The sequence below is a fragment of the Arctopsyche grandis genome, chromosome 2 (genome assembly GCF_051622035.1).
Source record: "Arctopsyche grandis isolate Sample6627 chromosome 2, ASM5162203v2, whole genome shotgun sequence".
Lineage (NCBI taxonomy): Eukaryota > Metazoa > Arthropoda > Insecta > Trichoptera > Hydropsychidae > Arctopsyche > Arctopsyche grandis.
In genome coordinates this window covers 36684627-36709088 of record NC_135356.1, presented here as the reverse complement: position 1 = coordinate 36709088, position 24462 = coordinate 36684627, and the positions used below count along the sequence as shown (strand labels likewise).

Here is a 24462-nt window from a genome sequence, read left to right as displayed (position 1 = left end):
GCATAATTTTTCCATGAGTGCTCACAATTCTCAGCTACGCCACTGCAATATACATCGGTACATACATCACTTCTACTGTGCAAGTAGAAAGGAAGGTTAAAATTTTGCAGTCCGCATGCTGTATGTAAGAGCCGGGCTACACCGGGTGACTTTCAAGTGACGTGTTGCCCAAGGGCCGGGCCGCACCGTACGACTTGGTTGAGGGCGACCAGACCAATGCATGCAGGTAGATGGGACATGCCACACCCGTCAACTTCACATGTGTTGCACACATTTTCATACATTTTTTCGTGTCGCGCAACTAGTCGGCCGACAAAGTTGCACGGTGCGGCTCGGCCCCAAGTGTCGAATCACGCAACTCGGGCAACCAGAAACTACCAAGAATCCACTCAACTAATACTTATAATCAGGGGCGACTCGTGACTTTAAAAACAGATGGGGCACAAGGAGGCTTAAGTCACCACCCCCCCCTCCTACATATTTTTTCCCCAAAAAAATGATAAATATGGGATAAAGAAACATTTCTTGCCGATTCACAAAAAGCAATATGTGTGTGGGGAAGTGCCCGGTTGCACTTAAAGCCTCCCATGCCCATAAGGCCCCGTGCACACTTGCGATTTTCGATCGCGCGATCTTTTCTTGTGCAACAGAACCTATAGAAAGTGGCTGTGATTATTTGGTCGCATATTCGCGCAGTCGCGCTTAAAACTGTATGATCTATTTTTGCGACTAAATGATAAAATCGCAAGTGTGTATAAGGCCTAAGAGTTTTCAATAAGTGAAGATACAGTGATAGTTTTTTCACTATGTAGTCGCCGGCAACTAGTCCCGGTGTGTGGCACCCCTCAATACAACGCTATTATTAGGGATTCCAAATATTCGAATATATTCAAATATCGAATAGTTGAGCTTTAAATTTTTTATTTGTAGTTTTAAGAAGGTCAAGATATTATTAAAATTTGAAGAAAATCATAATTTGGAACATCAAATGGAACTAAATGTGCTGCAGATTGAAAATATTAAAATAAGTTCGTATAAAAAGTATTCGAATATTCGGATTTGAAACCCCTAAACGCCATACATTTTGAGGGATCGCAATAAAATCACCTTGACCAGACCGAACGTAGGCAACCGGTGAGTTGCCTGGTGTGGCACGCTCCATACAACTGCGTACATTTGATCTGGTCGCGGCAAACAAAGGCACCCACAGAGTCACCCGGTGTGGCCGGGCTCTAAGTCGCGCCCCCTACTACTGATTTTCATCCTTTCGCCAGGAGTACATATGTACATACATATGTAGGGAAATATCAAAAAAATAGTAATACATAACGCAGCGACATTCAAGCGCAATTGCTAAACAATGATAAACAATAGGAAGACAGTTCAAATACAACAATAGATAAAAACACACTCGGGAAAGGTCAGACATTGACGTGTAAAAGTATAAATATCTCAGCGCCTCGCACATTCATATGTAAATTAAATGGAATAATACGAGTTAAACTTTCACCTGAACGCGACATCGTTGATAAATCGGTTCTTGGTTTTCACGGTGATTATTTCAGACTGGTTCAATTCGGCGATATTGCCAGCCTCATCCAACCCGGTTGGTATATCTTCGGTAGACAGAAGCCCTTGAATCTCAGCCCTGTATAGGATTTTGTGCTTCTTCAACTCCAGTTTGAACACGCCTACGAATTCTTCGTGTTCCATGATCGGTACGCTTATGTCAGGCTCATTCAACACGCTGTCTGTATAAAACAATAATATGTATGTATGTATTAAAAAGCGTACACATCGAGTCGATCGAGAAGTTTTCGTAAACTGGCTATTGTTTACTAGCAGAATGCGATATTTATAATTAATGCGATCGTAATCTTGTCAACACCTGTTGCATCAGGTATTCGAGTACGCGTAATACTACGCCAGTTTGAAATCTCTCTTACAATAACCTATTAATTGCTTTAGTTTGGATTAAATCAGCGGTTTCCAAACTTTATGCTACTACGCCTCCCTAAAAAAAATTTTTTTTTCCGCGCCCCCCTACCTTTTATTTTTCAATAGATCTAATAATATAGACACGTTTTAAATAATAAACCTTTATTGAAAAATAAAATACTGAACTCTACAATAGACAGAGTAATAAAAAGGTTTTGCTATAACATAAATTTATACGAACACGTACATATATTTATTTTTATATTAAATTACTAATTAAACTACATCTAACACATCAAAATTGAATGCGAAGCATGTTTTTGTTTATTGGCACAAAGTTTATCAAATCTTGAGTTTATCAATATGGAGAGTGCCACTCGTAACTCCTTTTCGACTGTTAACCTGGCTCGTTTTTTGGTTTTCATTGCAGCTAGTGCCGAAAAGCCCGTTTCGCATAAATAAGACGTTACGAACGGTAGCAGCACTTGCATTTCTTTGCAATACAAAGATTCATACTCTCCACTAGGATTCATCCAAAATTTAATTATGGTTTCATTTTGAAACTTTTGTTTTAGTGAGCTATCGCATGATAATTCTATCAACTTTTATTTTTTGATGGTTGTCAGCTCGAATTCGTCTTCTTCGTTGTAGTTAAATGGATTCTGTATCCACAAAAACTTTGAGAAATCAAGGTCTTTGAAATAATTGGAAAAATGCAGCACTAAAACATCCAAGTGGTCGGTAAAAATATTTTTACTTGCTTCAATATTGGCTGTGGCCCAGAAATCTTTGGAAAGTGAAAACCTATCCAACCCATTCTTTTGTAAATTTGATTTCCATAACTTTAATTTTTTAATGAAAGCTTTAACTTTGTCTTTTCGAACAAGTGGGTGTATTTGTGATCCCTGCATTGATTTATTTAAACCGCTCAATTTCCCAAAAATTTCAACCAAATAGGTAAGTTTAACAATAAAATTATCGTTCGTCATACAAAAGTGAGGTATAATTGGCTTCCATATCAGCACACAGCTTTGCAAACAGCTTTGCTCTCAAAGGACTATTCTTAATGTTGTTTATGATTTTTATAACTTTTGTAAAAATGCTGTTTCTCGCTCATATTTTATGACAATAGAGCAACTCTGAGAATCATACAGTGTGTCTAGATAGCATGTGGTGCTTTCGTTTTGATCAATCCTTTAAGACCTTCTTTGTGTCAATGACTTTGAGTGAGCTCCGTCGGTACAGTCCAATTATTATTGTATGTCGTTCACAACGCAATTATTTCACTTTATGACGTTTTCTTCAACAAACCTGTCTATTATATTAAAAATTTCAATGGATGTGGTCTTCCCAAGAATGTATTTGCAAAATAATATATTATTATCCGCGACATATCGAACATATGCAATTAAATGGGCATCTCTAGCAAACAACAGAGCGTATGCAAATGCGCAATTTTTAAAATCTTTTTCTCCGGATTATTTTTTATAGGAATTAAATGTATATATAAAAATGAAAGAAAAATAAAAATAAACATTCATGCATTGAATTTTTACTGTTAAGCTACGATATGAATTTTTATTTATTTGTAGATATTATGGTATGAAAATTTTTTTTTTATTAAAAAGTTTTGCCTATCTATATTTGCCGGACTATCGCCTCCCCTGGCGATAGTCCGCGCCTCCCCCGGGAGGCGCACCTCCCAGTTTGGAAACCGCTGGATTAAATGATAAATGTAGGATTCAATTCGTGAAGGGACATACGGTACAGTAGTCAACGAGACTCATCATTACTCAAGACTCATCAACGAGACTCATCATTGACTCAAGCATGCCAACTTAATAATTTATACGTGCACTCTTCTGGGTCCTTCATACATAAAAGTTTAAAGAGATGATGTATTTTAAAATGTGAACACGATCTTAAAATATAACGCGATGCAACGAGGTGGGTAGATACCGATGTACATATATTTGATGCGGATTATCGGTGTGAGATTTTTTTTCGATTCGCAAACCAACAAATAAGATTCGCTGTTTGTTTGTGTCCATAGAGACCTTGGATTGAACGTCTATGGCAGGGTTTCCCAAACAGGACAGGACTGCAACACATTTAACCAACTTCTACCTCAAATTGAAAGGCGAGTGATGGTCAATCTCCACTGATGTTTATGACGTCATGAATCTAAGTACATGCAGGCGGAGAGTTTGAATAGAAATTGGATACGGAAATAAAAAATGTGGAAAAAGTTTCACAATATAAGGTAAAAGTAATATGATTTTTAATACAAGTGATAAAATTTAATTTTGGATTTCATCAATTGAATCAAAAAATTTTGATTGTTTTCCTGCCTTAGATGAATGATAAAACATTGAGCACCTACACAACTTGATAACAACTCTTTTGCAAAATATTCCCAAACCGAGTTAGGACTAAACCATTAGACTTAAGCGCGAGTGATAATGAAAATTTAATTGATTTACTCGGTGACTCAAATACAAAGCTCAGCAATTAAACGATTTTTGAGCGAGTTTTCAAAAGAATAACCCAATATGTAAAAACAAGCTATTTTTCTTTTACTTCCGTTTTCTACATCCTATTTATGCGAATCAGAATTTTCTTATTATGCTGCAGCGATCAAAGTACAGGAACAGGCTCGACTACACCGCTGATATAATAATTAAACTCACCTATATTTTGTCTGATATCAAAAAGATTTGCGATTTAAGGACTCAAAATAATCAAAGTCGTAAAGAGTATAATAATAAGTCGTTAAGAAATAAATAATGTGAAACTTGGACACTGAACGCCAAGACACAAAGTCCAATGCACTCAAAGAAGTATGGAAAGCTGTATGCTCGACATACAATGCCATATACATTGTATGCCACAATGGTCTGTTTAGAATAAAATAAATAAATAAATAACGAGGAAAGACAGGAAGCGGAACACGTGGGTATGATATAGTGGATAAAAGAATGGACGAAAGGTGGACAAAAGAAGTGCTTGAATGGTACCCGAGAGAATGCAAAAGAGCAAAAGGAAGACCGCAGGGAAGATGAGTAGACGAAATTCGGAAAATGTGATGAGAGTTGCGCAAATCAGAAACGAGTGGAAACGTGTTGTAGAGGAATGGTGAATGGGTGTAAATGATGATTTAACCGACTTAAAAAATAGGCCAAGTGTTTCATTGCAGAAAAAGTTTGGGATAATACACATACATAGGTAATAATAACAGACAGCCAAAACTCACCTGACAAGATGTGCTGGCGAAATTTATACCCCCACTTGGAGTACAACTTCGTAGCGTACGATTCAACAGGCCTATCGATGTAATCAGCTGTGTTATAGATGTAAATAGCCCCGTTGATCATCCGGGCACCCAGCAACACAGCTTGTCTTGAGTAAGGCATCTGGGCGATGGCCACCAAGGTGCTGCGAGTGGTGACGAAACCGACATCGTAGAATACGGAGCTCTGGACGGACTCCAGCAGCTGCTTGTGATCCAGAAGATATTTAAAAAACGGCAAGCGCTTATCTTCGATGCATTTATCCACTCTGTGGTACGTGCCGTGGGTCAGATCCATATGGGTGACACCGGTCGCGCCAACCATGTACTTCAGCCGGGACGTGTCATTCACGAGCTCCATGTCCTTGTCGACACTGAAATAGCCGACCACCGAAGGACCTGACATTTCCGTGGACAGGTGGGAGTATTTGCGGGGTCCCGTGTAAATCTGATTGTCGAGCATTTTTCGGTTAAGTAGATTTGCTGATTCTACGGACGAAACATATATTGTGTTTATGCGCATTAACATTTTCTTTGATGAGATTTCCTTCATACGAGATGGTTGTCTTATTTTGTGGGAGGACGGGGGGGAATTATTTGTATATGTCTAATGGCAGAATTCCCTCTACATAATTGCTGGAGCATTTTAAAACTAGAGAAGATTACCACCGAGTCGTGATGATGTCATTCACTATCCTTATATACATATATTTATTATTACTATCGGATTTAAAATTGACTTATTTATCGTTAAATAAATTTTAATACTAAGCTAGCCTTGGCGATTTCCATACGTTATTATATTTATTTTACTTACACTTACCAAACTACTTTGTCAATAGAGTGGTCAGGTAATTGCTGAAGATCCGTTTTTTTTCTTTCATTTTAGCATTTAGTAGTTTTATGTAAGTCTTTACATATTTCTTTATTCTTTACATATATATGTAGATCTTGAGTACCTAAAGTTTTTCGGGTGGAAACACCTTTGGTATATATGTATGTATGTTAGAGCCGAACGACCTCATGACCCAATTCATTTGAAAAATACATTTATAATGTATAAAAATATAATTTAAACATCTGAACATGGATCAAAAATGAAAAGTATAGTTAATTGATCACGGAAAACATTTCGCGACCCTAATTGTGGCGGTGGGGAGGTGGAGGAGGTCAGTTAAACGATCAGTTAAACTATCAGTTAAACTATCAGTTACACTATCAGTTAAACTATCAGTTAAACTATCAGTTACACTATCAGTTACACTATAAGTTAAACTATCAGTTAAACTATCAGTTACACTATCAGTTAAACTATCAGTTACACTATCAGTTAAACTATCAGTTAAACTATCAGTTACACTATCAGTTAAACTATCAGTTAAACTATCAGTTACACTATCAGTCAAACTATCAGTTACACTATCAGTTAAACTATCAGTTAAACTATCAGTTAAACTATTAGTTAAACTATCAGTTAAAACTATCAGTGCTGGAATAAGACACAGCGGAAGGGGCCTCCAATATTGTCAGATATTTTCAGAAAAATGCAAATCAATGTATTGTTATGCGCGTTAGTTATTTTCACAAGCAAAAACTAAATTGTCAACTGGACATATCGATTGGGAACATATAAGGCGTAATTTAAAAGAAAGAAAGGTCGAATTGTCAAATCGAAAGGGGAATCATTTAAGTCGTATCGAATACTTTGCCAAATTTGACAATTTTATTGAAAGTCATTTATCGTACGATATATGTAAGTACGTACATATACGATAATTTTTAAGTTAAATAGGCAGCGAAGTAACGTCTTATTTCGAAGCAACGTAATGTAAAATAACGTATAATTTCAGGCAGCATTTTATTATTCGAATATTGTTGACTCACCTCCATATGGACCAGTTGGTCTTGAGATTTGGGGTTAAATTAAAAAATAAGAATATCTCGAGCGAATCGTATTAGAATCCTTACAAAAATGTAGGGGCCGTTATACAAACAACAGAGTTGCTGGAAAGTGCAAAGGTGAATTTCATTTGAAGGCTAAAATATTAAATGGGCTCTTATATAAGTTTGGGACTGTGAAAAACAACTTTGAAAAACCTGTGGGCAAATTAACCTATGACGTATAGGCGTGTTTGGACAACAACTTTATGGGATAAATTATTGTTTTAGAGCAAGTAAATCTTTATATTCTTACTAAAAATCAAGAATATAAAGACATATATTCGGGGGAGATGCGCGATGAGATTAATTTTAGTCAAATATTATAGTTGACTACAATACATATAAGAAACATATTGACGGTAAATATTTTAAAGATTAAATTTAGGTACAATTTGTGGCATTTCTTAAGACATCACTAATCCTATCGAGATGTACTTATGTATACCTTGTTACAATGTACGTTTCCGAATATTGAAATAATTTTAAAAATCTTTTAAACACTGCCTTTACACATAATGTTTTCGGTCTTAAAACCAATCGAAAACAGTTTGCAAAATTCATTACATCAATGATGTAGTAAATTTATCAAAAAAAAAAAAAATAGTTTGATAAATTTTATATTCAAAATTCTTTAATAAATAATTTTGAATATAAAAAAAACGCAATCCACAAAGAAAAAAAAATTGGACACTCCGCGATTACGGGGGGAACGCTAAAACCTTATTTGGACGGAAATTGATCGACAAATCGACAATTGTGCTAAAATACATAAATTTTTAAATTATAATTAATCAGTAATGATAAATAGAGCTTGGATATGAACGATAGAATGATGATTACATTATGTGCAATTTAAACAGTAACATATTATTGAAGATAAAAACGTCCATTTCGACCATTCGTACTGGCTCTACCAGTACAAAGCTGAGATAAAACCAGTACACATTTTTTAACTAATAGTAGTTTTAACAGATGGATTGAAAATTCAAAGCCTTCGGCGAAATCAATCTAAGAAAATTAGTAGAATATTTTCACTGTTAACTAGGAACAAATGAACTTTGATCTTTGGTGAAGAATATGTGGTCCAGTGATACAGCGCAATTGAACGTAGAATCGTTAAGATGTTTGTAAAATCAATGAGTGTTATTCTAGCCAGTCTCGTGATCTTGAGATTTTATAAGAACATTCCAGAAAATGAATATTTACGTAGAAACGTTAAAATGTTGGTAAAATGAAAAAAAAGTAAGATTTTATAAGAGCGTTCAAGAAAAGGAATATTAGCGTTTTTAATAATCGAAATATTAAAAAAACTATTTTTAGAAAAAATGCCCTAGTATTGATTTTGAAAAACCACAACGAACGAAATTTGGATTTCGAACTAAATAAATGTTTTTTAACTAATAGTATTTAGCAGATGGTTTGGAAAATTAAAGCCTTCAGCGAGATCAATCTACGGAAAATTTTCAGCAAATTAGTCGAATATTATCACTAGTCACCGGAGTCTGAGGGGGCCGTGTATTCTTCAAAGGTTGTAAATGCATTGTTAAAGGTTTGCCGAACAATTCATTTACTATTCTACCTCTAATTATCACCGTTAACGAGGAACAAATGCTATTTGGTCTTTGATGAACAATATGTGGTCCAGTGATGCAGCGCAGCGATTGAACGTAGAAACGTTAAAATGTTGGTAAATTAAAAAAAAAAGTAATATTTTATAAGAGCGTTCAAGAAAATGAATATTAGCGTTTTTAATAATTGAAATATTAAAAAAACTATTTTTAGAAAAAATGGCATAGTATTGATTTTGAAAAACAACAAAGAACGAAATTTGGATGTCGAACTAAATAAATGTTTTTTAACTAATAGTTTTTAGCAGATGGTTTGGAAAATTAAAGCCTTCAGCGAGATCAATCTACGGAAAATGATCAGCAAATTAGTCGAATATTATCACTAGCCACCGGAGTCTGAGGGGGCCGTGTATTCTTCAAAGGTTGTAAATGCATTGTTAAAGGTTTGCCGAACAATGCATTTACTATTCTACCTCTAATTATCACCGTTAACGAGGAACAAATGCTATTTAGTCTTTGATGAACAATATGCGGTCCAGTGATGCAGCGCAGCGATTGAACGTAGAAACGTTAAAATGTTGGTAAAATAAAAAAAAAGTAATATTTTATAAGAGCGTTCAAGAAAATGAATAATCGTTTTTAATAATTGAAATATTAAAAAAAACTATTTTTAGAAAAAATGGCATAGTATTGATTTTGAAAAACAACAAAGAACGAAATTTGGATGTCGAACTAAATAAATGTTTTTTAAATAATAGTATTTAGCAGATCAATCCACGGAAAATTATCAGCAAATTAGTCGAATATTATCACTAGTCACCGGAGTCTGAGGGGGCCGTGTATTCTTTAAAGGTTGTAAATGCATTGTTAAAGGTTTGCCGAACAATGGATAACACTGTGACTATTCTACCTCTAATTATCACCGTTAACAAGGAACAAATGCTATAAGACTAAAGTCTTTGATGAACAATATGTGGTCCAGTGATGCAGCGCAGCGATTGAACGTAGAAACGTGAAAATGTTGGTAAAATAAAAAAAAAAGTAAGATTTTATAAGAGCGTTCAAGACAATGAATATTAGCGCTTATAATAAACGAAGCATTAAAAAAAATATTTTTAGAAAAAATGTCCTAGTATTGAATTTGAAAAACCACGACGAACGAATTTTAGATGTCGATCTATATAAAAGCTCTTCAACAAATGGCCACCTTTAATAAAAGCAACTATATAAAATATTATCGGTTTCAAAATAACTCTCGATGAACATTGTAGCACATTGAAATTTTAAAGTAAAGAATAGTTTTTACCAAATGAGGCGAATTCTCGGCTAGGCAGAGCTGGTCGACTCCAAGGTAGACGAACACCAGTAGACGACACGGCACTGTTGAGTGTTCGAAACCAAAGTGACGAATGCCTAGTGGCAAATGTATGATGCCCCCTCAAATGTGGCGATACCGCACTGAGCATGCCTGAAGCTTTGTATTGCGCGAAACAGGGTTCATCTTCTGTGTCGGGCGCTTATTGCATATGTTGTAAAATTTTGTCAAAGCGCAAAATATGATCAATTATGTACACTGGTAAGATTAGTGAGAGTTGGTACGTTTTCGTAATCGCATAGAAGCTCGCGAAAGAAACTGTGCGTCTTTTTTTTTTCCTTTACGTTTCACATGGCTTTCGTGTCAGTGGTCATTTTTTAAATTTATTATTGAACTAGCTGAACCCGGTATGCTTTGCAATGCCACAATAACGCAGACAACGAACACATTTGAAATGACCGTTCCCGTTTTGGGTGATTTTTTTTCACAGCAATCTTCCCGGACATGCATACAACAAATCCTGAAAGTTCCATCGTAATCGGTTCAGTGGCTAAGGAGCCTATACGAGACACACAGACAGACATTCAATTGTATATATGTATGTACATACTAGGGTTTCTGACCCGGGTCGGCCCGGGACAAACATTCCCGGGAATTCACGAAACTTTTGCTGTCCCGTGTGCCGGTAATTCTTATCTCGAATCCCAGGAATTGGATTAAAAAAATCTTGAAAATATACAACATTTTCAAGACTGCACGAAGGGAAATAATAAATCAAAATATTCTCAAAGGTTTGTTGTTTAGCAGTTCCCTAATTGCGCGTTCCCAGAACATGGAAGTTTTATGAACATATTGGTCCTGTGCGTTTGGCGAAAATCGTTACATGTAATTCTATTCTGAGAAAATCTTAATACGATGCACTTGACCTTACCGATGAATTATTCCATATATTGAAAATTAAAATCGAAGAAGAGCCTAGAACTGACAGAAATAGGCTTGCGGATTCTCATTTGAGTATTTGAGTATTCTTAAGAAGCTTCCGTCGCGGTTTCGGAAACCGGAGCACTTGTGATTTTACGATTTTTGGGCAATAAAAATATTGTTCCTTTAGGTGTGTGGTTTTTAACGATCGGGTCTTTTACATATGATTGTTTTCTACGATTTGAGTTCAGTTTAGTGTGAGTTTTCGAGGTGTATGATCGAAATCGTTGAAAATAAAAATACCATGCGACAATACACTCAACTATCATTGGAGGAGAATATAAAAATTGCGGCTTTAGCAGACTCTGGATATTCATTGCGATCAATTTCTCAACAAATGGGATGTTCTGTATCTACTGTGTCAAGAATAATGAAAAAGAAAAAGGATTCTGGAAGTTTTGCTCGTAACAAGGGGACGGGACCGAAAAGATGCACATCCGAGAGACAAGATCGCCTGATAACTCAATTATCTTTACGGAAACGGTTCAAAACTGCTGTAGAGATAAGAAAAGAGATCTCGGATCAATTTTCAATTGAAATTAGTGATGTAACCTTAAGAAGACGACTCAGAGAAGCTGGACTGTATGATCGGAAACCTGCGAAAAAACCATTACTTACGAAGAAAATGGTGAAAAATCGATTAGAGTGTCGAAATACCACAAAAATTGGACAACATCGGATTGGCGACAAGTGATATTTTCTGATGAGTTGAAATTCAACCTCTTCAGTTACGATGGTTTTCCGTATGTTCGAAGAAAAGTTGGAGAAAGATTCGACCAAAAATGTACCATGAAAACAGTGAAGCTTTTTATTGAATATTCTTATTATTGAATTGGTGGAATACCGTTTCTGCAAGGTTCCATTAACGGAATAGCATATAAAAAATTCTAGAAGAAAGTTTTATCCCATCAATGGAAAATCATCTTTCAAATTCTGATGATGTCATATTCCAATATGACTCTGCCCCTTGTCATCGAGCTAAATTAGTGAGTATTAATTTTATTTAATGGTATTGAATGTAATTAATAATATTTCGGTCAAAATACTGAAATACTTTTGTTACTTTTTTTTAGGTTCGGGTTTATTTGCAGGAATTGGGTGTAAATACATTAACATGGCCTGGGAATAGTCCCGATTTAAACCCAATTGAAAATGTATGGATGGCTATTAAATATAGGATTAGTAAAACAAATGTGTCTAGCCATCAATCATTAAAAGAGACCATTGAAAAAGTATGGTATGAAGACTTCTCCATCGATATCTGTAATTTAACATTCTGGCTCGTCACGGAGACCGGTACATACATACTAGCTGAACCAGACATGCATTGCAATTCCACAATAACGCGTGCAATTCTCGTTCCCGTTATCGTTCCCCTTACACAGACATTCAATTTTATATATTGGCATAGATAAATTTGTTGACGTGGGCCATCCGCTGTGTTTGTGGTATATAGCCCTGAATGGTCAGTACATTCGAGTTGAAGGCGGGATGGGATAGCTTTACTTACGCGTCAGTAAAATCGTAATTACGAATATTATTATTAAGAGGGTTTTTCTCGTTTTTTTTTTACACAGTAATCTTCCCGGACATGCATACAACAAATCCTGAAAGTTCCATCGTAATCGGTTCAGTGGTTTAGGAGCCTATACGAGACACAGAGACAGACATTCAATTTTACATACATATATAGATGTATTTGGCCACCAGGGGTGGCTAAAGCTTCGATCGCGGTCGACTGGTCTGTTAGAGAAGAACTGTAAACAATTTTACCGATGAAGATAACAAACGAGAGGTCAAGATATACATACATACATATATACTTCGTTTAAGTATTTTATTAATAAAACAGAATTTCAAATACATAAACTGGTGTCAATTACTGGTGACTGATGGAGCTCCTGCGATGGTTGAGAATCATAATGGGTTTATTTATAACTATTTGTAAAAATTATGATGATATTCCAAGTTTTACCAACTACCATTACATTATCCATCTTTGTGCTCAAAGATGGATAGTGTAATGGCAAATGGATATTTGGATGGATAATTAAATCCAGACGATGTGATGAATGTCGCATTCAAAATAATTTATTCTATTCGTGGAATCAGTTCGCAAAGACGCAGAATCAGAACATTACTAAAGGAATGTGAATCTGATCTCGGGGAATTACTAGTACACACTGACGTAAGGTGGCTAAGCCGTGCTAAGTTTTTAAAAATATTCTTGAATCTTTTGCCTTAAATAAAAAAGTTTATGGCAACTGTTAGTAAATCACATCCTCAATTGAAAGATGATAAGTGGGTGCGTGGTCTTGCTTTTCTATCTGACATGACAGGAAAGCTAAATGAATTAAATGTGCAACTTCAGGGAAAGAATAAAACGTTGGCGACGTATGTACATGCATTCAAGGGGAGATTTTCCCTCCTAGAAGCACAATTGAGGAGAGAGGATTTAAAACAATTCCAAAATATGGCTGCCATATCTATAGACAGAAACTCGCACGAATATGATGAATACGAAATGAGTTTAACACTATTCGTATCATTCCCGTTCAATGATGAAATACAAATAAAAGTATGAATAAAATTAAAAGATTTTTTGGATGTGGACAAAAAACTAGTTGAGGATGAAGTACTTAAATTAAAATGTGATATATTTTTGAAATCAAGAACTTCTTCTCAAAATAGTTATTGGAATTAAATTTGTGAAAAAAAATATTTATGTTTTTGGAGATGTGCGGCAAGTTAATAACTTTTTTCGGGTCTACTTACCTCTGCGAAGCAACATTTTCTACCATGAATGCAATCAAAACCAAACATCGCTCCCGTTTAACAGATGACCATTTGGTGAAAGTTTTCCTATAAAAAATATTATTCCTTTTTTCCATTTCACAAGAAAGTTAGGAATTTTGATTATTTATCTAATATATAATTTGGAAAGAGACTTTGTATATATATATATATATATATATGTATGTATCCTTGGTTCGTTGGATGGTTGGTTCGTCGTCCGTAGATCGGTGACGTCATCGAACACGTGATTCGATTTTTTTTTTTCGATTCTTAGGCGTCGATTTGTTTTTTTTCGATTCAATGGATTCACCCCCGCGGGGGCGCAAGGGGTGTAGTCTCATGGAGCCCCGCCAGGGGCGCCACAGGGGGCACAGCCCCATGGGGCCGCAGCCTTGTGATGCGCAGCTGCATGGGGCCCCGAAGGGGGCCCAGGGGGGCGCAGTCTCATGGGGTGCAGCCGTCATCGAACAAATGATTCGATTTATTTTTTTTTCGATTCATAGGCACCGATTTGACTTTTTTCAATTCAATGGATTCACCCCCACGGGGGCGCAGTCTTATGGGGCTCAGCCACATGGGGCCCCGAAGGGGGCGCAGAGGGGCGCAGCCACAGGGAGCGCAGCCTTATGGGGCGCAGCCTTATGGGGCGCAGCCTTATGGGGCGCAGTCTTATGGAGCTCATCCGCATGGGGCCCCGAAGAGTCGCAGGGGGGCGCGGCCTCATGGGGCGCAGTATTATGGGGCTCAGCCGCATGGGGCCCCAAAGGGGGCGCAGCCTTATGGGGCGCAGCCCCATGGGGCCCCGAAGGGGGCGTAGCCGCAGCCCTAAAAGGCATTAGCTAAGGGGGGCGCAGAGGGGCGAAGCCCTAAACGGCAATAGCTAAGGGGGTGCAGAGGGGCGAAGACCTAGAAGGCAAAGGCTCAGGGGGGCACCGAGGGCGAAGCCCTAGAAGGCAAAAAAGAGGTAATTTAACTTGAACCGAACTCGGTAACAGACCTATACAAGAGTGCTCTTGATTATTCGGGTGCAGGTGATCCGTCACTGAGCTGCAAATTTTTACTTAATCCATGCACGTCAGTGCTCGGATTAAGTGGTGTTTTCAAACACCAAGTTGGTGTTTTCGGATATGTTTGACTTATTTTTTTTTCGACTAAAAAGGACGAATGCCAGTCAAGAAACTGATACTTTTAAAAAAAAAAACTGCAAAAAATACATTTTTTTCCTGGAATTTTAGTACCTTTATTTAGGAATTTAATACCCATTCATTGAGACTATTTTTTATGGATTACTTTTTTCTCTAAGCAAGACATTATTTAGCTGCCAGAGGGGATGCTCATTTAATTTAAAAATAGTAATGAATACATATAACGACAGATGTCGTTATATGTATACATAAGTGCAAGCCTAAATACAACAGTAGGTATAAACCTTCCCCGGCAAAGAGAACAAGAAAAAGACAGATCTTATCAAAAACATTTTCATTGTTGATGATTTATTTTATTACAATATATCATGCACTTGTGTATTTATTTTATTAAAATAAATATTATATTTTACATTGAAAACCCGTTGTCAACTGCATCTATAGAAAAAAGAGACCAATAGGATAAGACTATAAAAATGAACCACGCCCAAATATAGCTCGCGTGGCGAACACTGATGTACATACGTACATAGTAGCAATAGATGAAGTTTTGTGATCATGCGAAAATTCAACCTCGAGATTTTGACTGATTCGAACTTAGAATCACTTATCACGTTGTTAAATCATACCTTCTTATTCAATTATATCATACTTTCTTATTCAATTATTTTAAATAAAGTAAATAATAGTGGGTATTTCCCTAATAGTTCTGATAGATTTTTTGCATATTGAAAATATATCTATAAGATCTTTTTTTTAGTTTGTCATAGAGCCCGGAATTAATCTTTTCCCAGGGACCTGATTCTTGAAAATTTCACCGTTCCACAATTTCATCGCGGGGACAACTCGCTAACAGATTACATACGACAATCTTTTAATACAGCATTAAAACGTTTCGAACAAAATATATAATTTATTGTTTTGTTGATACGAATTTCTCTGTTTGATAACCATGGGGGAAAATAGACGGTAGGAAATAAATTAGCAGGAAGAAGTTGTCTTGGCTTCGAAACATGCACATGTGGACGGATATGAGCACCGAAGATCTGATCCAAGCCGCTGAAGACCGATGCTGATTTCTACAAATAGTCGACGAGATGGTCGCCAATGTCCGGATGCGGACAAGGCATTAGAAGAAGAAGAAGAAGTTCCATCTCTTGGGAGAGCATCCTCTCGCTCGCCTTCCTTCCAGCGTTCCTCTCCAGACTCTCCACATTCTTCCTCGCCATATGGCCCAAGCAGGAAATATGTTGTTCCTACATGTTGTGGAGAGTCTCTCTAATACTGCCAGGTCTTTGAGGATGGAGATGTTCGTGCGTCTTGCGGTCCACGGTCTGTCTCCAACATCCCTTTCTATATTTTTCAGGTTTATGTCTTGACTCCATACAATGCAATGGAGAACACCAGAGATCGCACCAGATGGAGTTTCATTCTTATCATAACATAGTGGTTCTTGAATATATTTATCAGACTGACCATCGCCATTATCGACATTCCTACTCTTCTGCGGATTTCAGATTGGCATCCTCCTTCCCATGAGATCAAGTTACCTAGGTTTAAGATTAAGTTGCGGTTCGGTACAATGCAGCCGGGACAGTGCGGTCAAAGCGGGACATTATATTACATATGCATGCTATTTTCGTTTGCATTATGGATAACGAGCTCGATTCATCTCTGCATCCAGGGTTGTAGAATAGCCGGTACGGCGTCCCGCCACTATTTATCAGCACCGGTACGCGACCCGCCATAAAAATTTCAAAAATCAAAATAGTATAAAACTTTTGAAATATATTTTTCACCCAAGCTCGATGACAAAGAGCGCTGTCGTGTATAACAATGCTGTCAGGTTCAAGGATACCACATGTGAGGCACCAGATGTGTATTTAGCACATTTAAATATTGGTCCCCATTCATGGACCCATTAACGAAATAAATGGACTCTGGATCTTTTTTTTCGTTTATGACGGCTCAAAGCATTGTCTAGGGTGGATTTTCAGTTGTACTATCGATACATGAGGGTAGGTAGGTACATAGCTCTCAAATGAATTAACAAACAAACGCCTTTGTGTCATGAACTGAAGAATACATTCATCACTCGAAGATTCCTTTGATGATACATTTGATGCATTTCTTGCATAATGCAAAAAAAGGGTCTGATTTTTTTGTATGGTCACGAGAAGTTACGCAATAAATTAAGGAGTAATGGGTGCGTATAAAAAAACATATGTATGTGAAAAGCGTGAAGCGACAAGGTGCTGAAAGTGTAACTGAACAGGATGACATGTCTAAAAGTGTAACAGAACTGAATCAAATTTCTGAAAGTGTAACACAGAACAGAATGAAATGTCTGAAAGTGCAACTGAACATGATGAAATGTCTGAAAGTGAATTCAACAAATGCAGTGGAGTCTACAGATTGCAATGATTTTGATAATATAACGAATTGCCAAAATAAAAAAAATCTTTAATAAAAAAAAAACTTCATCTTTAATCAAAAAAGTTAGATATCCTGCGGCAGGGTTTTCTATAAATGAAAGCTGGATGAAAACATTTTAACAAAAGTTAAGTAAATGTACGATTTTGGTAAAATTTTACAATCATCATTTTTTAAGTTTTTGTTAAAAACAAAGTTTTTTTTAGAAAAGGGGCCGAAAATCTAACCGCATATAAAAGAAAAAAATTCGGGTGTGACCAACCCATGACTTTATCTATGTATTTGAGGAATATAAGAAGGTTACAAAACAAAATTCGATATTTTACTGATGACTATGATAGCGATACAAATTGAGCGCAAATGTATGGAAACTTGCACAAAACAAAAGTTCTACTTCCGGTTGTCTGATTGTGTTCAAATTTTTTTTATTACTAAAAATTACTATCAGTATCATACTCATTAAATATCAAGAAAATAAAAATAATTTTAAAGGTCAAAATAAAATATTGAAATATTGTTTTAAAAAAAAATACTACTTCCGGCTTACGAATTCTGACCAAAACCCTACTAGCTCTAAGTTAGTACATAAAGGATAGAAATATAAATTTTCAGCTTAATACGTTCAGGGGTGCGGACAGAGTAGTGGGCACAACATTTTTGACCTTTCTACGAGGAAAAAAATCTCACTTCCGGTTCATTAAATTAAGTAATTTTTTTTTTATTTTTACTTAAAACCACTATTTTTATTATACACAATAAATATCAAGAAGCTTAAAACAATTTAAAAGGTCAAAATAAAATAACAAAATATTGTTTTAAAAAAAAATACTACTTCCGGTTTACGAATTCTGACCAAAACCCTACCAGCTCTAAGTTAGTACATAAAGGATAGAAATATAAATTTTCAGCTTAATACGTTCAGGGGTGTGGACAGAGTAGTGGGCACAACATTTTTGACCTTTCTACGAGGAAAAAATCCCACTTCCGGTTTATAAAATATAATATTTTTTTTTTATTTTCATCAAATTGATACAAGAATTATACAAGAATTATACTTGAATTTTTTTGTGACGAACACACATGTTTAAGGGGTCGAAAAAAATAGTGGAAGAAAAATCGAACAAGAGTAAACTGCTACTTCCGGTTGACGGATGCTAACTAAATTTTATAATTAACTTGGTATTAAACTTAAACTTCTAGATATGAAATTTCAGTTCAATAAACCAAAAGGTTTCTGAAAAAAACATAAAAAACTTCGATTCTCTAGAGTGAAAGTACTACTTCCGGTACAGATAGAAATATTTAAAAAATATGAGGTTATAAAAATTATTATTTGTATCATATTTAAAAAAAATTCAGTCCGATTTAGTTAGTGGTTTGGGATATAATTGAATTCAAAAACTTAAAAAAAGAGGACACCTATAAGGCGAAGTACCATTTCCGGTCAACTTAAAAATTTGAAAAAAATTTACGTCGTGTCGATAAGAATTTCAGTAACCGATACTAAGTTTCAGTTCGATAGGACTAACGGTGTTAAAAATATCCCCAAAATACACACCCACACAGATACACACACAGACACACACACATTTTTTCTAGATCATGAAAACGTGATCAGTGATCGATTCTGAGTTCGAATCAGTCAAAATCTCGAGTTCGAATTTTCGCATGATCACAAAACTTCATCTATTGTTACTACGTACATAGATAAAGTAAAAAGGAGGTATGTAAAAATACGACGCATCGGCCCTGTATGTAGGCTTACTAAGCCTACGTGCATATGTGATAGGCAAATATGCAAACGTGAATATGCATATGCAAACGTGAATCCAAACATAGGACTGGTGGATCGGATTGTCCTCTGTTCCGACGCTTTATGGATATGGAGAATAGCACAATTACTGCGGCACTTCACCTTCTAGACGATTGGGCCATAATTAACAAACTTTCTTTCTCGCCCTCTAAGTCCAAGTGCTTACTATTAAAGGGTTCTCTTGTAAGAGCCCCTAATATCAAACTCGGAGACTATAAGATCAAATTTGTCAACGAGTACACGTATTTAGGTGTTGTTCTCGATGTCAGGCTTACATTCAATGGTCATATTGGGAGAGCATTAGATAAAGCTAAGGTTTCCTTTGGTCGTATTGGTCGCCTTTGTGGTCGCTCTTGGGGTTTATGTTTCCATGAAAAACGCTTGGTATACGATGCTGTGTTTGTGAACTCTTTGACGTATGCATCTAGCATTTGGGGTCATCGTGTCGAATTAAAGACGGTCCGTCGTACATTAAATAGTGGTCAGCGTTTTCCTCTGATCGCTCTTACCCAGGCTTATCGCACTGCGTCTACAGACTCACTACAGATTCTTGCGGGTACATTGCCACTTGACTTGGTCGTCCAAATAAGAGCTGCTCGAGAAAAACTTCGTGGTGGGTTAGATGCTTCCGTCTCAGGCGTCCTTTTCCGTGTTCCTAATCAGTCACAGTGCGATGATCCTCGATTCTGGCAAAGTTTGAAGTCTGTTATTTTAAATTGTGCTATTTCGGCTTGGCAACTTAGATGGGATTGTTCCTCTAAAGGTAGACAAACCTATTTGTTTTTTCCGAGGGTCACTTCGTGCCTTGAGCGTGGTTGGCTGTCGCCTAGTTTTTGGACCAGTCAATTTTTAACTGGTCATGGCCACTTTAACGGCAAGCTCGCATCTATGGGCTTGGTATCTGAATCCTTTTGTCCGTGTTCTTTTCCGGAGCAGGATGCAGATCATATTCTGTGGTCCTGTCCTGGGATGGAGGCTGAGAGGAGGGTTCTGCTGGACAGCGTCAGGGGTTCTCTCATTGGCCCCCTACATCATGGGGATCTAATAATGAGTAAAGCATCGTTTAGAGCTTTCGAAAAGTTCGCGGAATGCTTTGGGAAACTGTGTTCCCCTGGATGCTACTACTCCACTTACATAATTGCAAAAGCATTTATGTGTTGATTTTTTTTTTTTTTTTTTTTTTTTATATTATATTCTGTGAATGTGTGTGTGTGTGAGTGTGTTAATTTTGTACTTGGTTATGTACAGTGTGGTTTTTTTATTAGAACAGTGATGTGCGGTTGTTCTTGTGCGATATTCATGAACAGCCGTCTCGTTCTCCGACGAAAGGGTCTCTTGGACTGTATTCGTCGGGGGGGGTGGTGGCCTCATGTTGAGGGCTATTAAATAAACATGCATATGTACAATATATAATATTTTTAGTGTGTTGCGTATTGCTGTCCCCTCACTCCATCCCCACACGCCCTCCCCGCCGTCCGCGTACAAATGATCATGTATCTTCGACAGTGGTCACGGTGCGATCTCTATCATTTTTATAAACTTCCGATAATTTTAATATTTATTTTTTGAAATCTCCATACTTTTCCATGCAAAAAAATATACATATGTATGTTGTACATCACTTCCGTTTAGAATATCTAATCAGGACTGTGGTGTCGGATGAAAATTTACCGAATCCAACTCCGGCTCTATTTTTTACATACCTCCTTTGCATTTCACATGGGTTTCGTGTTAGTGGTAATTTTTATGATTCAACTCCGACTCCGACTCCGACCCCGACTCCAACTCCGACTCTAAAATCTGACTCCAACTTGAACGATTTTAGCAAGATGGACTTTTCTTGCCAACGATTTTTAAAATATAAAAAATTTAAGGACTGATTTTTAAAATATAAAAAATTAGATAACCAATAGATAACTAAATACGAAGTACATTGTATATGTGTATGAATTTCTTACACAAACAAATCAATTTCAATTCCGATTTCAATCCGATTCCCGATTCCTATTTCAGTTCCGATTTCAGTTACCATTGAAGATTCTGATTCCCGATTTCGATTTCAGTCCGATTCCCGATTTATATTTCAGTTCCGATTCAAGATTCCGATTTCAGTTCCGATTCTTGGTTCCGATTTCAGTTCCGATTAAAGATTCTGATTCCCGATTCCGACTTCAGTTTTAATTCCCGATTCTGATTTCAGTTTCGATTCCTGGTTCCGATTTGAGTTTCGATTCCCAATTCCTATTTCTAATTGGTTGTCGTTAAATAAGTGTTCACTTTTTTCGAACAAATTAAATAAAAAAAAAAAATGAAACGTTTACTATTAGATTAGCCATGACTGATGAGTCATCAATTTGATAAATATTGCAGAGCGATTTGTAAACCATTCCCTAGTTGATGAAAAGGATCCGCGTAAAGAAAATATAATATAATATAAACAAATTAAAATACTGAAGTTTGAAAAAATATAAAGAAATAATAAAATGTTTGGTAATAAGCGACGTTATGCGTGTTAAAAATTGTTCAGCTTTGTTAAGTCGAACTCTTTCAGAAAATTTTGTATGGAAACCAGACCTTTGACTCTAACTCATTCAAAACCCAAATATGCACGACCTTAGTTAAAATACAATGATATACATACATATGTAGTGCATTCAGTTTGGTGGTTTTAAATAGAAAACTGAAAATTTGCACAGTAGAAAAACAAACTTTGATCCCGGGCTCAGAAAACTGTCAATTTACGTTATAATAGCGTAAGATAGTATCTCGAAATTGATATACACTGAAGATTTGTGTATTGTAGCAGACAAACCAACTAATATATGATGAATTTTATACAAAGCATTTCTAATACATATGTGAAGATGATTGTTGTCCCGTCCACTATGAAAATTCACAGTATACATATATTAAATCAAAAACCACCAAAATTAATACTTATGAAAAATCAATATAAATACATCAAAAAATATGAAAAAAGAAAAAAATATTTAGCACATTCAACAAGTTTTCAGAGTACATTTTTATCATACAAACAATGCCTAATAAACTTAATAAGATGAGGATAAAGAACTTAGTGAAGATTAAATTCAAATTAAAAGTGAGTTTTTTTTATTTATTTAAAATATTTGCAATCGACCCGTCGGTCATAAGCAGATTTTATAACAATTTATTTATCGGAAGATTTGGCAATTCATTAATTGCCAGCTTTTTATCCATTACTCGAGCACTCTGCGGCGCTTTAGTCTAGTGTCTTTTGCACTAGACTTTATAAGAGCTTTTGCCAGCTCGTTTGAGTGGGTTTCGAGTCTACGCTTGTAGTTTTTTGTATAACTTTATTGTACAAAAAATATTTTGTATAACTTTATTGTACAAATTAAAAGTGAGTGAAAAGTATCTATATACATAGTATCAATTACAAATATAATAACAACGAAGACTACTTATTTGCAAGTTTATAAACTTTTAATTGTAGTCTTATAAACTTATTAAAAGATACTTTCAAATAAAAATGTCCTCTTTGAATCTGTATGAAATGTATTAAGTTTAATAAAATGCAAATTATATCACATATCTGAAAGTTCAAACGAATAAAATAAATAAATTTATTTGTGATGTTGCTCACATCAAACGTCAAACGATGACATATAAAATGGCTATAAGACGACAAATAACGTCCATGCACTATTTCACTTGACGTTTACTGAAATATTTCAATGATTTTTCATTTCCCCTCAATATTCAATATTCCCCTTTCTAATAAATTCGATTTACACATGATACCCCACATTCTATTATAGGGAATTATGCGCAAATACTACATATATGTACCAGCGAATGCGTACACTGCACGCTCACGAAGGCATTTTTCAAAAGTTTTATTAAATGGGTATACATTATAATTATATTGGCAGTAGCATTGCTAGGAGGGTGTAACCCAAAAATATTTTTTATTAATTAGTAATATTTGTTAATTGTTATGACTTACGAGAGAGAAATTCCAAAAGAGAGGCTAATTTCGCACGTTGCTTCTAGATTGCGTCTCCGTGAGATTGAATCAGTTAACCTTCTAACCTTTAGATAAATACAATGATTTCTCAGGCATTCTCAAGTTCATATTTGATGCTATATATGCAAGCGTAACTCGTTCATAGGAACTGCGGCGCTGCAGCACCCCCAGAAAAAATACAAAAAAATCATTCCTATGTTCCTATGCACGAGCCGCGCTTGCATATATAGCATCAATATATATGTATATCTGCACGTATGTACAGCTACATATACGCGCCTGTATATACATATGTATAGCTGAATGAGGCGAAATTGCAATAGTCACTCGAGGACCGTCTTTACCATGCAGTAAAGTTGTCTGTAAGAATAGGGCTCTGAAGCCTCCCCTGCTTATGTAATAATCCACCAGTGCTCAAGTTTACCAATCATTGATAAGAATCAGTAGCAATACATTGGAAGATTAATGAGAATCTGTTCTTAAAGCTGTCCAAAATATTTTTTAAAAAATCGCTCGGGCGGGTCTCCTGTCCTGTCTCGCCCGAGCGATTTTTGTAGCGGCGGTTATCCTGGTTATTCGGTAAACGAACTACTAGTCAAATGTGAACCGGTCACAGGACAACCGGTCGCTCTAGATCGGTCACACGTGATCACCCGTCACCCTAAAACTGGTCACAAGAAAACTGGTCACACCCGAAAATTGGTCCCGAAAAAACTGGTCACACCCAAAAATTCGAGTTTTAGGGTGACGGGTGATCACGTGTGACCGATCTAGAGCGACCGGTTATCCTGTGACCGGTTCACATTTGACTAATAATCACCGAACCGGTTATTCACATTTGGGATGTAACCCGTTTACCCTTTTATTAAATATTCTTCTTTACCCTGAAACAAACAAGAACAGCTGGCTACAAGGTGATTTGGTTGCTTTGGCCTGTTATATAAATTATTAGCGGCATTTACCCGGCGTTGCACTTTAAGCGATTGTGGACTGATTACATGTTGTATAATATCCAGTAGCGGCTCGTGAGATTTCACAGTGGGGGGTGGGGGGGGGGGGGCTGCAGATATTATTCAGGCCAGTGGCGTAGCCAGGATTTTTCAAAAAAGGCAAAATAGTTTATATATTTTATATTTAATTAATATAAAATCACAACATATAAAAATAAAGTAAAGCTAACTGCTAACTGAAGTGTATGCAATCGACCGATCAATTGCGACAGGAGTGGGATATT

General features: G+C 36.2%; 1 protein-coding gene across 1 annotated transcript; it reads right to left on the bottom strand.

The window, feature by feature from the left end:
- Positions 1-926: 926 nt before the first annotated feature.
- LOC143922751 (decapping and exoribonuclease protein Rai1-like) lies at positions 927-23273 on the bottom strand. The gene is made up of 3 exons (XM_077446091.1): positions 23208-23273; positions 5192-5716; positions 927-1751 (listed from the first exon to the last, which is right to left on the bottom strand). Exons 2-3 carry the CDS (start codon positions 5688-5690, stop codon positions 1507-1509), a joined length of 744 nt encoding a protein of 247 aa, XP_077302217.1. The 5' UTR covers positions 5691-5716; positions 23208-23273; the 3' UTR covers positions 927-1506.
- Positions 23274-24462: the final 1189 nt, after the last annotated feature.